Source organism: Myotis davidii, unplaced genomic scaffold (genome assembly GCF_000327345.1).
Source record: "Myotis davidii unplaced genomic scaffold, ASM32734v1 scaffold24, whole genome shotgun sequence".
Classification (NCBI taxonomy): Eukaryota; Metazoa; Chordata; class Mammalia; order Chiroptera; family Vespertilionidae; genus Myotis; species Myotis davidii.
The window spans coordinates 3,189,952-3,203,308 of NW_006298312.1; the positions used below are offsets into that span (position 1 = coordinate 3,189,952).

The 13,357-nt window shown below is 35.3% G+C and overlaps 1 protein-coding gene across 8 annotated transcripts in view; it reads right to left on the reverse strand.

Annotated features, from left to right (window-relative positions):
- ROBO2 (roundabout guidance receptor 2) overlaps positions 1 to 13,357 on the reverse strand; it is a 709,767-nt gene that overhangs the window by 110,815 nt on the left and 585,595 nt on the right. For all 8 annotated transcript variants that reach the window (XM_006773936.2, XM_015570594.1, XM_015570599.1 and 5 more), the window contains 3 exons: positions 11,808 to 11,932; positions 7,076 to 7,247; positions 1,090 to 1,295 (listed from right to left, as the gene is read on the reverse strand). In XM_006773936.2, coding sequence (XP_006773999.1) covers positions 1,090 to 1,295; positions 7,076 to 7,247; positions 11,808 to 11,932 — 503 coding nt within the window. The remainder of the gene's footprint in view (positions 1 to 1,089; positions 1,296 to 7,075; positions 7,248 to 11,807; positions 11,933 to 13,357) is intronic.

A 13,357-nucleotide genomic window follows, 5' to 3' on the forward strand; every position in this document is an offset into this window, starting at 1 on the left:
AGGCCCAGTCCCCATGGGATCGAGCCTAAGCTGGCATTCAGACATCCTTCTGGCAGCCTGGGAGCCCTTGGGGGATGTCCTCCTGCCAGCTTATCCCTGCTCCCCACAGGGGAGCTGCCGTGGAGGCGGGAGAGGCTCCTGCCACTGCTGCTGCACTCACCAGCCTTGAGCCCAGCTTCTGGCTGAGCAGTGCTACCCCTGTGGGAGCTCACTGACCACCAGAGGGCAGCTCCTATGTTGAGCATCTCTCCCTGGTGGTCAGTGTGCATCATAGCGACTGGTTGTTCTGCCATAACGGTCATTTAGGCTTTTATTATATAGACGCCTGGTGCACGAAATTCGTGCACAGGAAAGGGTCCCTCAGCCCAGCCTGCACCCTCTCCAATGTGGGACTTCTTGGGGGATGTCCTACTGTCTCTAGCAATCCTGGACCTCTGGCTCCTGACCGCTTGCCTGCCTGCCTTGCTGATTGCCCCTACCCTCTTTGCCTGCCTGTCTGATTGCCCTAACTACCTCTGCCTGCCTGATCTCCTCTAACTGCTACCCTGCTGGCCTGATCACCCCTAACCACCTCTGCACTCAGGACCTGGTCTTCCCTCCCTCTGGCTGGCTGCAGGCACCCAATACCTGGGCTGGCTTTGCCCGAATCGGCTGCAGCTGCAGGGGACCTTGGGCAGGCAGCTTGTTCCTCTCCCGAGCCACATCCTGGCTGCTTCCCATTCCTCTCTCACAAGCTCATTTGCTCCTGGTTGGTCACCATTCCTCTCTCCCTAATGTTGAGTGTCTGAGCCATTAAGGCATGATTGCGTGAGGGTGTGATGACTATTTGTATATTAGCTCTTTATTATATAGGATGGGTTTGGATGAAGGAGTAAAAACTTTCTCAGTCTGTTTAAAAATTATGAGTAACATAAGGACAGTGATATTCCCTCTAATTGGAATTCATCATTTGTACAATAAGAACTAACATGGACCATAATAAAATGTAGAGCAATGTGCAGGGATATGAGGTTTTAAGTTCACATACAGTTTTCTCTAGGTCAGTACATAAGTTGAGCTAAAGATACATACAAGTTGACCATTACTTACCCGTAAGTTTTTAATCTGCAATGTTCCTTTGTCTTGTATAGTTGCTCTTGGATCTCTACCCAGAAATGTGAATCCCTCCTTTAACCAGCTAATTACAGGAAGAGGATCACCAGTTGCTTTGCATTTCAGTAATGCTGTGCCATCTACTGCTAGTGTTTGGTTGGCTGGGCCTTGTAGAATTATGGGTGGAGGTCTATCTGTTAAAACTAAAGGACAAAGGAATTTTCAGACCATTTTAACTGCTATAAAGTTCAGTAGTCTTGATATAGAAAGTAAGGTTAAAACCCCCAAATCAATATTACTTATAACTTATTCTGTATCTATCAAATATTTATCATCTATACACACTATACTGAGGCCATATTATTATTTATAACTTTGAATTACCAAAAATTAAGATGCTAATGGCATAAAATTCTAACATTTTAGAAAGGCTTACTGTTATTGAAAGGCTTAATCATATTAAAATGAAAATATGGATGGCTTATTACAGCCATCATAAAATGTCTGTTTTATCTCTCAGATGCATATTTAAGAAAGACAGTGGAGGATACATGAGTAGAATCAATTTTCACTTTTATTTTATTATAAATATATGCATAATACATAATTTCACTCTTGCTATCACTAGTTACATGCTTTATGTATATAGACTATAATATTTCTGTTGATGTCAAAATATTTGATTATGAATAAATTATATCCAAAATTGTTATTGAGTCTTTAAATTATAGTAACATAATTTGGATGATATAACTTAATTGGTCCTTACAATTAAGCAAAGATAAGCAATCTAATTAGACTTTATTTATGGTATGACAAACATTGGGTTTTCAATAGTCTTTACATATCTATCTATTCCTGTATTTGTTGGATAAATTTTCCAGAATTTCAACTTTTATTTCGGTGTGTTTTTAATTAAATTTTATCTTCAGTGTCTTTAGAAGTATTTTGTAACGTTTTAGGGAATATATCAGAATATATAGTATTATTTAAATGGGTAATGAAAATATGGAGTCAAATGGAGGCAAGCTTACATGTCCAGGTTAAAGGAAACATTCTTAGAATTAAGAGAAAGTTCTATAAACTTAAACAAAGATTTTGGTTAATTATCCAAGATATGTTTTTTATTTCATGCACATATATTATTTTCTTAATAATAGTGTTTTTTTTCTAGATTACTTCATTGTAAGGATACAATATATAATACAGCATAGAAAACATATGTTAATCAACTATTTTATTGGTAAGGCTGTCGGTCAACAGTAGGTTATTAGTTAAAATTTTGGGGAGTCAAAAGTTAGACATGGATCTTCAACTGCAAAGAAGGTCAGTACCCCTAACCTACACATTGTTCAAGGGTCAATTGTGCGTGTGTGTGTGTGTGTGTGTGTTGTGTGTATTTTTAAATATTTTAAAAATATATATAATAAATTAATGTTTTAAAATTGAAAAAATAAATATCAATTTTTAAATTGTACCTGAATTTAGAACAAACAAGCAAGCAAACACACAAAAAAGATCATAGATACAGAGGATGATAGTTGCCAGAGGCAGAGAAGCGCTTGGGTATGGGACAGATGGGTGAGGGGGACGTATTTTGTAAATTTATAAAAAAGACATACCACTGTTGATGTTCACTGTGATCACTTGGCTGAGGGGTGTTAGGTTTCTCCACCATAAAGTTAAATTTACCCCTTTTCATAGCTGTACCCTCAGGGAGGAATGCCTCTGAGTAGTCCACACGTAAAGAGTAGGGAGTTATGCTCCACTTCCTTGAGGGCAGACTATTTACAAAAATATTTGGAAATATTGTGCACAGAAGATTTGTCTCTTCTCCACTTACTAATTTATTTAACCATACTTTTATCAATATGTACTCATGCATATTTATTTTATATGTTGACTTATTCCGCAATACCACTTTATATGTTTTGCTGCTCAAATTTCTGCATTGGCCTTGGGTGCTCATTCATTTGGCTCCTGTGCTCCTTTGACATCTACCTCCAACCCCCAACAATGTGTGGGTTTTTGTTTTTGTTTTGCTGAGTACTTCCTTTCTTTCTGATACCAGAAGATTCTCCAGGCTGATCTTATATAATTTTAGCCATTTCTTCAAAATACACACGTACACTGTTGACCCTTGAACTATAAGAACTATTATTTAGTTTATATATAAAATTATAGTGGATTCTATTTCCACTAAGCAATTGTGAAGAGAGTTTTTCTCAAGATCATGTTATATTACAATGTTCATAATAAAATAATCTTATTGCTTATCAATCTTCTAATCATTTTGTCTATCAGTTTCTATAGATGCCAGTATCTGATTATTTCTCAATCTATATGCATCATCGTTTTTTCTATTCTTTACAGTCCTGGGAAAAAAGCAATACAGTAAGCAGGCCTTATAGAGCCTATCATGAAAAAACCAATCAATTTAAATTAAAGATGCAAATTATTATATTGGTCCCTTGTCTGGAAAGATGTAGTAGATTTTCAACCAACCTAAACCTACTACATCAAAATATACATTAAAATCTGTGTGCAGGCATGTATGTATGTGTGCGTGTCTGTAGAAAATCTTATAAAAACTCAAGAAAAACAATAAAATACTGCTCACGTATTCTTTACAAAACAAATTAAACCTATTATTTTACTGCTTTCCTTAATCAAATTATTTACTTTAAAAGTAAATAAAATAATCATCGAGAATGTGAGCGTACAATATCATATCAATTATGCCACCTCTGGCGATAATTGGACAATTAGATATTCAAATAGGAAGTTCCATCGAATTTATTTACTTCGTGGACCAAAACAGGAAAGGCAATTCACAAAACATAATTTTTAAATTCAGCAAGAAAAATAGTTCTGTAGTAGCAGAGTAGATACTACAGTGGAGCCTTGACTTACGAGTTTAATCCGTTCCGAGACTGAGCTCATTAAGGAGCTCGTTAACTCAAATTACTCTGTCAACTCAATGCAAAAAATCGGCCTAGACTAGAGACAGCTGGTATCTCAAAAAATTCGTTAGTCGGAACACTCATAAGTCAAGGCCCCACTGTATTTAGTGAGTTTTAAATAACTGTTTCAAATTAAATATCTACATAGAATTCAGGGAACTTCTTATAACCTAGTTTTATTTTCATTTTCTTGAAATCATTAAATATAGCCAAAATGCATCTAATTTATTTATTTATTTATTTATTTATTACTTCCCAAATATTTTACTCATCCTATTTTAAATGAATTTGATCAAAAAGTAATTAAAACTCTCCTGGCCAGAAGGAATTTTCAGTTCAATTGTGTTATGGGTGAAAGATGATCACAGGTTTCCATCACATTAAGGACAATGGTTAAATGAACACTTAGGGTTTGCAGTGATCTGTGAACAACTCCATGGTTTTCTCTGACTATACATTATAAATCTCCAATAAATAAATCATATAAGATTGTGATGTAACATTTTTGTCAATATAAGATATAAGTACATGTCTTCCCATCAGTCCTTTTAGATTCTATTGACTCTATTCATAGAATTCTCATTACAATATTTTAATTTTCTCAAAGACAAGATGTAGAAGAAGAAATGAAGAACAGTAGGAATGAATCAATGAGGTATTTTAATGGGATATTTTAAAACCCATGTATATTGAAGCATCTTATCTCAATCTATAATCTGTAAAATTATCATTTAAAAGTTCCTTTCATCACCATTAGCAATCTCATCTTATTTGAACACTTAAGCTAAAAATATTTCTGAGAAAGAAGTCTAAGTGTAAAAACATAACAGAAGTATTGCTATAGATGTTTTGCTTGTTTCTCAGAACATGGCATATGCTTTCATTCTTCATTGGAATTTCAATTGGCTCTAAATGGCCCTGAATCATGCACACAAAAAATGTTGAAAATAAAAATAATAGATCACATATTTTTAAATTGCTAACCAAATTAAAACATTCAAAACACTAAAGCTGAAGTCATCAACCAATGTGGCAAGTTAAAATTTGGAGACAGTTGTTTACAATAATAATAATACGTATGTGCAAGCCTTGAAGTTAGGTTTCTTTACTCTAAAAATCAATAACTCTATAACCTTCATTCAATGTTTTTGAAAAAGGATCTTGATTTTGAGATTTCTTACTTAAGTAAAAATCAATGTAGTAATTAATGTTCAAGCCAGTTGTAGGAAAATGTACAGAGCCATTTTGTTCACCAGATTTAAAACTGTTTATCACTGTCTTAATTTTGACCTTAGAAACGCAGTTAGAATAACTACTGCGTTTTGTGTGATCATGTCATCAACTAACATAAATTCTCAAAACAAAAATTTTCTGTTCCATTATATAAATCATAATTCTGAATATCCACCTGTTTCATGAACCACATTCATACCATAAACCAACTTCTCTAATTCCTCAATTTTATTTTCTACAAATATGTTTTGCCATAAAAATTTCTTCATTTAATAATATTTTAGAGTCTGTCTTTTGTAAAATAATATAACCTAAGATCTTCAAAGGATTGCAATAGAGATCTTAAGTGTTGTTTCAAATGTTTTGTAAAGTGTAGCCTACAACTTGGCTTTGGCCAGAATATCAGATTTTCCAAGTATATGTACCTGGACATTTTTGTTCATAGTAGAAAACTTAAAAATGTTAACAAATTTAACAGTTATATTTAGTTTAAGGAAATATGGACGCATGAAGAGTAAAAGGTCATGTCCAGCTACAGGAAGAGCCCAGCACCAGTCCTTCCTGAACCTGGCTTCTTTCCGTTTGTAGCAGCGAATCTCTGCAGCAGCAGCAGCAAGTGCAACCATTCATGATCCAGGACCCCACAGCCAACGTTTGTCTGTTCTATTTACATTATTTTCATTCCTGCCAATGTGCTGAATCAGGAAATAGCACAAACATTAAAAAGCATTGCCTTCCTATTAATTTTAAATGACCTTTTAATCTACATGTCAATGTGAATTGCATGAAAGCACATTCCACCAGAAGAGAATCAGAGGTCACACACAGAAGCTCTGTGTCTCAGAATCATAGTGTCAAGAAAAACAAACAAACAAAAAAACTACCCACACATTCACAAATATAGGAGAGCAGAAAAAAATGTAAGGCATCAAAAAACAGAGCTTAAATTCATGCTCATAGGTTAAAAAAACTATCTAAAACTCCCTTGTCATTTGTGACAAGCTGTTGGGGGAAAAATCAGTTAAAGCTCTTGTGTCTTTTCCAACTTTTGCTATGAGTATAGGTGCTTCGCTTAAGATTCCTAGTACATCTGTTCAAATAAAGAAATAATAATTTTAGCATCCAGCAGCAGTTTTGAGGTGTTTAATTAATTTAACACAGTGAATGTATAATTAAAAAGTCATAGGATGTCACTAGCTAACTAAAAACCCATCTCCATTTCCACTGAATACTAAAGATGCTATATTTCTCCTCTAGTAAAATAATATTATTATCTATTAGAAGCAAGCATGTCTTCACAAGACTAATTGAAATAAACAGAGAACATGTCTATACAATTTGACTGTGGTATCATTTCTTTAAAATAATGCATCACTGTTTTTAACAATAAATAGATTATCTTGGAAGTTCTCTGGGAAAATAAATGGTATTAAATCAAGGAGAATTATAAACTATTAAAAATGTTATTTTATCTAGATCCAAACTAAAATGATAAGAATTTATTAAAATAATTTAACTAACAAAATCAGAACATTTCACAGGCTAATGTGAATCTTGCACTAAAAAGTATGCCCTGGTCAGGTTACAATATCATCCCAATATGCCAAGGTTGCAGGTTCATTTCCCAGTCAGGGTATATATAAAAATAAAGCAATAAATGCATAAATAAGTGGAACAACAAATTGATCGCTCTCTCTCCCTGTCCCTACTCTCTCTTTCTAAAAATCAAAGAATAACCATTTTTTAAAAACCATTATTTCCATAAGACAAATCTAATAATACTCCACCATCAGTAACTTCCAGTTGAGCTTTTGCTAAAATGCTTCCTGCCACAGTTAGGGCCTGGCAAATATAGTAACCCGCATCTGAACGTTGAATGTTGGTAATCGTGAGGTCTCCAGTTGGTGACACAGAACATCTACTATTGGGCTGCTGTGGTTGGTTTGGGAAAAGCAGGTTCTGTGAAAGCAAACACAATCTCATCAATATTTGTTTCCCACTTGGAAGGAAAATTACACTAACAATAGCTATTGCAGTTATGGGAATATGGTTGGAAAAGAAAATACATAGGTTTAATAAAAAAAAACACATAGTATTGAAATAATTTAATGGCACATTGTGAGTTTCACTGAGAAACTTTTTGCAAATGATGGAAAAATAATATGCTCTAAAAAGCCAGCATGCTGTAGTTGAAGGCACAATCATCTTCAAAAAATAAGTATCTTAGCAATTTCATCTTTTCCTAACTTTCTGGTAATTACTTCATATATTTGAAACATGGTTTGCTGATCTGTAAAATGGGCATACTAATGCTTATCTGACTCAACTCATAAGACAGTGAGGATATGGAATGAAACATCAACTATGCATACATTTTATATGCTGCACATTACTAAAGAATGCAAAATATATTTTCTGCTGATCATTTTTAATATTTGATATTATAAAAATTTCTCCTAACGATGTTACAAAAAATGTGTTACTGAGACTGACACAGAGCCCAATCTACTTGTGCTGTGAGTTTTCTACGTATCATAAGAGCCTCAAAGTGAACTATAAACAAATGTTGCAGGCTAAGCAAGATTAATAGGCAAATCAAAGAACATAAAGAGAAGATAAAGACTGTTTCTGAAGTATGTGTGCAATCTTTAAAAAATTTCATAATAATACTTTTTTTAAAGTTAGTTTACTATTTATCTCATATTAAATATAAGCAGAGTAATCACAATCTTAAATGTTTTCATATCAGAGCAGGGATATTAACTGCCATGACCTATGTTGCTTTACTGTTACTCAATTAAGAAAAACATTTGGGTGTAATAAATTATATTGAGATATATTTCCAAGATGGATTATAAATAAGAACATATCAATTTTATGTTGTATTTATTTACAAAACAGACATTATAACCCTATGCAATCTGTTTCTCAATATAGTAATTAATTTTCCAGGTTTGTAATTAAACAGTTTCAATACGTTAAAATAAGAAGATAATAACATTAAATTAAAGGCATAAGACACATTTCACCTTAAAATGTTTTTTACCCTTGAAGTAATACCAATGGAAGAGGATAAAATAGGGTATTAACACTTTTCAATTACGCTAAATGACTTTAATCCTGAGAATGATGTCCTACTTTAATTAGAAGCTCTTCTCTTTATTGCAACATGATGGATGTCCACTTTATTAGATTCAAGTGTGACACCATAAGCCCACTTTACATAAACATTACCATGTTGTTAAACCCTTTCTAAAAGAAGTGATGTTTGCTAGCATGTCAGGAGCATAATTTCAAAATGCCATTGCCCTGTTATAAAATTTGTATTACTATACAAGGATAGACATTTTTATCATATGAAACATCATTTGCGAACAAGCGAAATCTCCCGTGGAATCCAGATATATTACTGAAATAAACCATCTGAAAGAGAAGGGTCTAAATTTTAAAGCCACTTGAAAATGATACAATAACTCAAAGTGTGCACTTTCCTACAATTAGCCATTAGAATACTGATTTACATAGCACTAATACATTAGATGGGTTTAATTCTCTCTGGGATCTCTTCCTCTACAATGTAATATTAGTCCACCTTCTAAATGATTCGTTGACATGGAAAATGACATATGATTGAGGTTAACCCACCATCTCTTATTCCCTGCTTGTATGACTTAGGCAAAAGATAATGGATTACAAGCAAAACCCAGAATTTTACAGAGCTCTTCTTGCTTTGAAGTGCCCGGGCATCCTATTAGTGCTAATTGGCATTATCAGCACATATTGAGGAATACGGACCATTAAGTCCAGGCTCTTAACTCTCTCTTCTGAAGGATTGTCATAGATCACTGCAAAAATTGGATACTGGAGATAGTAAAACCAATTTATTTTTTCTGATACCCCAATTCATGATTTAAAATTTTACAATCTGCTCCAGCACTTCTCCTCTCTCTCTCTCTCTCTCTCTCTCTCTCTCTCTCTCTCTCTCTCTCTTCCTCTCTGATGTGAGGAAGACAGGTAGAGAAGGAAAAAAAAAACAGGCCTAAGATTATAATCAAATCAGATCATCTAACTGGAAAATTTAAGTCTATGGAATTACATAATGATTTGTCAAATAACAGAAAAAGAAACACTCTGAAGTTATTTAATCATTATTTTTTCAGCACCATTAAAACACCATGTAGCATATTAAATATCATGTTTATTTGGCCATGGGAACAAAGCACATTTTATGCAATATCTTATAACCTGGAGCTATTTTAGGGCATGGGATTCACACATGATATAGCTCAGTGATGGCGAACCTTTTGAGCTCAGTGTGTCAGCATTTTGAAAAACCCTAACATAACTCTGGTGCTGTGTCACATATAGAAATTTTTTGATATTTGCAACCATAGTAAGACAAAGATTTATATTTTTGATATTTATTTTATATATTTAAATGCCATTTAACAAAGAAAAATCAACCAAAAAATGAGTTCACGTGTCACTTCTGACACGTGTGTCATAGGTTCGCCATCACTGAAGCTGTATCTATATAATAACAAAACATGCTACCATGGTGTTTGACTCAATACATGGATTTACAGTGTAGATTTGCCACAATCAAATTGTTTTACATCATGTTACCTGCATCGTTTATAAATAAATGATATTTATTTCCCTCCCGGCCCCAGCCTTCCCAGGCCTGTGTGGGTCTGGGAGCAGAGGGGACCGGAGCAGTGCTGAGCCCCTCCTTGGTCTTGGACAACAGTGTCCAGGCGGAGGAAGACCTCAGGCCCTGCAGCCTTCACCTGAGCAGAAGCATGAACTTGCACGTAGCCAGGACTCAGTGGGAAGTGGGTGCATTCTGCATTTTTCCATTTCTAACCAGATGTTAGAAATAATATCTTGTTGACCTTCATAATATGTAAGGCATTTTTCTATATAAAACTAACTAAATTATGACATCTCCATAACTTATGTGAAGTAATATGTATTATCCTCGTATTTTAGGTAAAGAAAATTTCAGTAAAGATGAATAGTGCTGCAAAGATTGTACATTCACAAAAGGGAAAATGGCTTTAGAATTCTTTCCTTTTCCTGAGTGTGTGTGTGTGTGTGTGTGTGTGTTATAGCTAAGGTCATGTTGTTTAACACTGAGTTTAGAGTGTGTGATGCTTTTATCCAAAATCAATTTTTAAGTGAAGAACTGAGGAACTCTATGTGTAGATATCAATTTTATATTACAAAGTGATTTTAAAAAAGGTAGGAAACAAGGCCTGAAACAGTTCCAATGTTAGATAAGGCAGTGGTCAGCACTTTATATTATCTTCCCCTCATTCCCCTCACTACTTTTACACCCCACCGATCATAGGGGCGGGACTGCATCAGGTGCATTCAGGAAGGGAGGAGAGACAATTTGTCCATCCAGGTCAAGGTTTATAAAAGTGCTAGTTTGGGGTGTGGCGGGAACATACAGGAGCCCACAGAATTAAAAAGACCACTGAGGGGATTCCTGATGCCTCGCTACCCACACGATCCCGCCTGAGTTCTGAGCAACAGGTTCTCTTAATAAAGGCCATGGCGATTCCCCATCCATATCTAAAATCAAAGTGTTTAGATTTCCTGATAATCGTGGCTTCCATTGTTCCTCAGGAAATTCTTCCAGGACTTGGCCAAATAGCAGTAGGGCTGAGGAACACTGCAGGCTTCTTCCTGAGAACTACATGTCTCCGTGGCGATGGTCTCAGAACATCTAGAAAAAACATCTCTAGGTCCAGAAGGAATGTACAGATAAGCTCTTAGACAAAGAACCCAATTTCTGATCTGGTTGAAGCTGGAAATTCCAAACATAACCTCAGCCCCTCGAGGCTGAGTGGTCATCACAGTTTGGACCAAGTCTTAACTGAGAAAAATTGTGCATCCAATTGAATTTTAGCAGAGAATCTGAGAAACCTGCTGCTCAGAGAGGATAAAGCAGCGCACAGCAAAGACCAAAGTGTTAGTTGCTTCCAGTTTGTAATGTATTATTGTCTGTCCATCCCTACTGTGAAGGAATCTAGAAACATGGATGGAACAAAATATTTTTTCCCACACTTAAATGGAAGCATGCTTAACTTAATAATAAAGAAAAAGTTATTTACACTATTTACCTAGGAAAGGTAACTGAAATTTGTTTCCTGGCAATTTAATAACGGAAATGTATATTGACAGGATGTTCTAAGTGCTGTATGTTGTCTCACCATTCCAGGGTAGTTCAGAGCAAGAAAACGAAATGACTTTTCTGTTCAGAAAGTTTAAATAGTGACAGGTTTTGGTTAGAATTATAGATCGTTCGTTACATGGAATTGTATTTATTTTATATAAGATACAGAATTTTAGAAAACCAACACTGGAACATCTAATTCCCACTTATTTTAAAATGAATCGGTTCCATTCTTAGAAACAAAGTCAATTCAACATTGATAACAAGAAAGACAAAGCGAATTTGAGGCTCACCAAAGACAGGGGGTTCACAGAAGCAGCGATGCTCACACTCACCTGGCTGCCTTCTTTCTGCCAAAACACAGCTGGCTGTGGATTTCCTTTCGTCTCACAGGGAAATGTCACTGTTCGACCTTGTGCAACAATCTGATCTCTTGGCCTAACCACAAACTGTGGAGGAGCTATAATTTAAATGGAAAGAAAGTGTGTAAATATAAACTGTTGAGAAAGAAAAATGTAACCGAAGGGACAATCTGGTACTAGGTGGATGGCTCAGTGCCAGGCAGAGGCTACAGTTTTTGACTTATTTTTAAGCATTTCTCATAACCAGTGGGGAGAGGAAGAGGGCACTCTATCACATGTGAGGAAGGAAGTAAACGTACTAGTAAGCACTTTTGAAATATTGTGCATTATAAATTCATAGGCCATACAGTTGTATGGAAAAATAAATTTTTATGGTAGTCTTACTTTTTTCAAAATTTGTTTTAGGGAAAAATATGATTTCCCAATTTGGTTTTGTGTTTTGAATAGAGATAGAAACGAATCACTCCATTACTCAGATATCTCCTTTCTGTGAAGCCAGTCTATTGACAAACATTCCTTTTTTTGTAATGTTTTCAAGACCTGGTACTAAGCACAGGGATACCAGAGGGATTGACTATGAGATTTATCCTCCAAATGTTTATATTACAGAACTGGAGTGTCGAAGACATTGAAAATTTGATGAGATGAAGGTTACATACAAAGATAAAAATATTACAAATAAATGTATACAAGTGGTTGATTCTACTTAATTCATTTCTAGCAAGCATCAGTCAGATAATTACTATGTTCCCCTTCTCGGCACTAAAGATGCACAGGAAAAAGCACTGGTAACGCAGTCATCAAGGAACTCGTAGTTTAATGAAAAATATAAAACAAAATATAAAACATAATGTCAACAACAACTGTAACCCTGAAACAACAATTACCTAAGACTACAGTAAATTCTATGGCAGAGGTGCTCTCAGAGGACAGCAGAGGAGCACTCACATTACAGAACACAACACACGGGACAGGGCTTCAGGAGGGAGGGAGCCGTTTTTGTTCTGGTGTCTGTGAAAAGCTTTACGTGGGAAGTAAGCCTGGCGGGGGTTTTGAGGAAAGGATTGCTTCTATGTAAGTGTAGAAATGAACACGTTCCAAGCTAAGAGCTTCCTGAGCAAAGTGCAATAAAAAATACACGTAGAATACAGCAGGAGCGTGTGGCCCAGATATGCAAACCTCATGGGCTACAAAAGTCAGATCTGGACCCAGTCTAAGAATGTCCTGAGAAGCCAAACTAGCTTTTGACTCTTTCTAAACCGAGGAGTAACAAATGCAAAGCAAAACTTTTGGGAGCTTTAACCCTCTAATAAATATAGGATGGCTTTTGAGGGAAATACATCTGTCAATAAAGTAGGAAGACAAGTAAAATGGTGTAGGTGAAGATAAGAAGACCTAGACACAAGTGACTTCAATAGAAAAGAAAATAAGGGGGTGGGGTAAAAATACCAAGAAAATTCAGGTTTAAATTGGGGGCTAATTGTAAAGTAGACAGTATAACTGGAAGTTTCCATGAGGACATC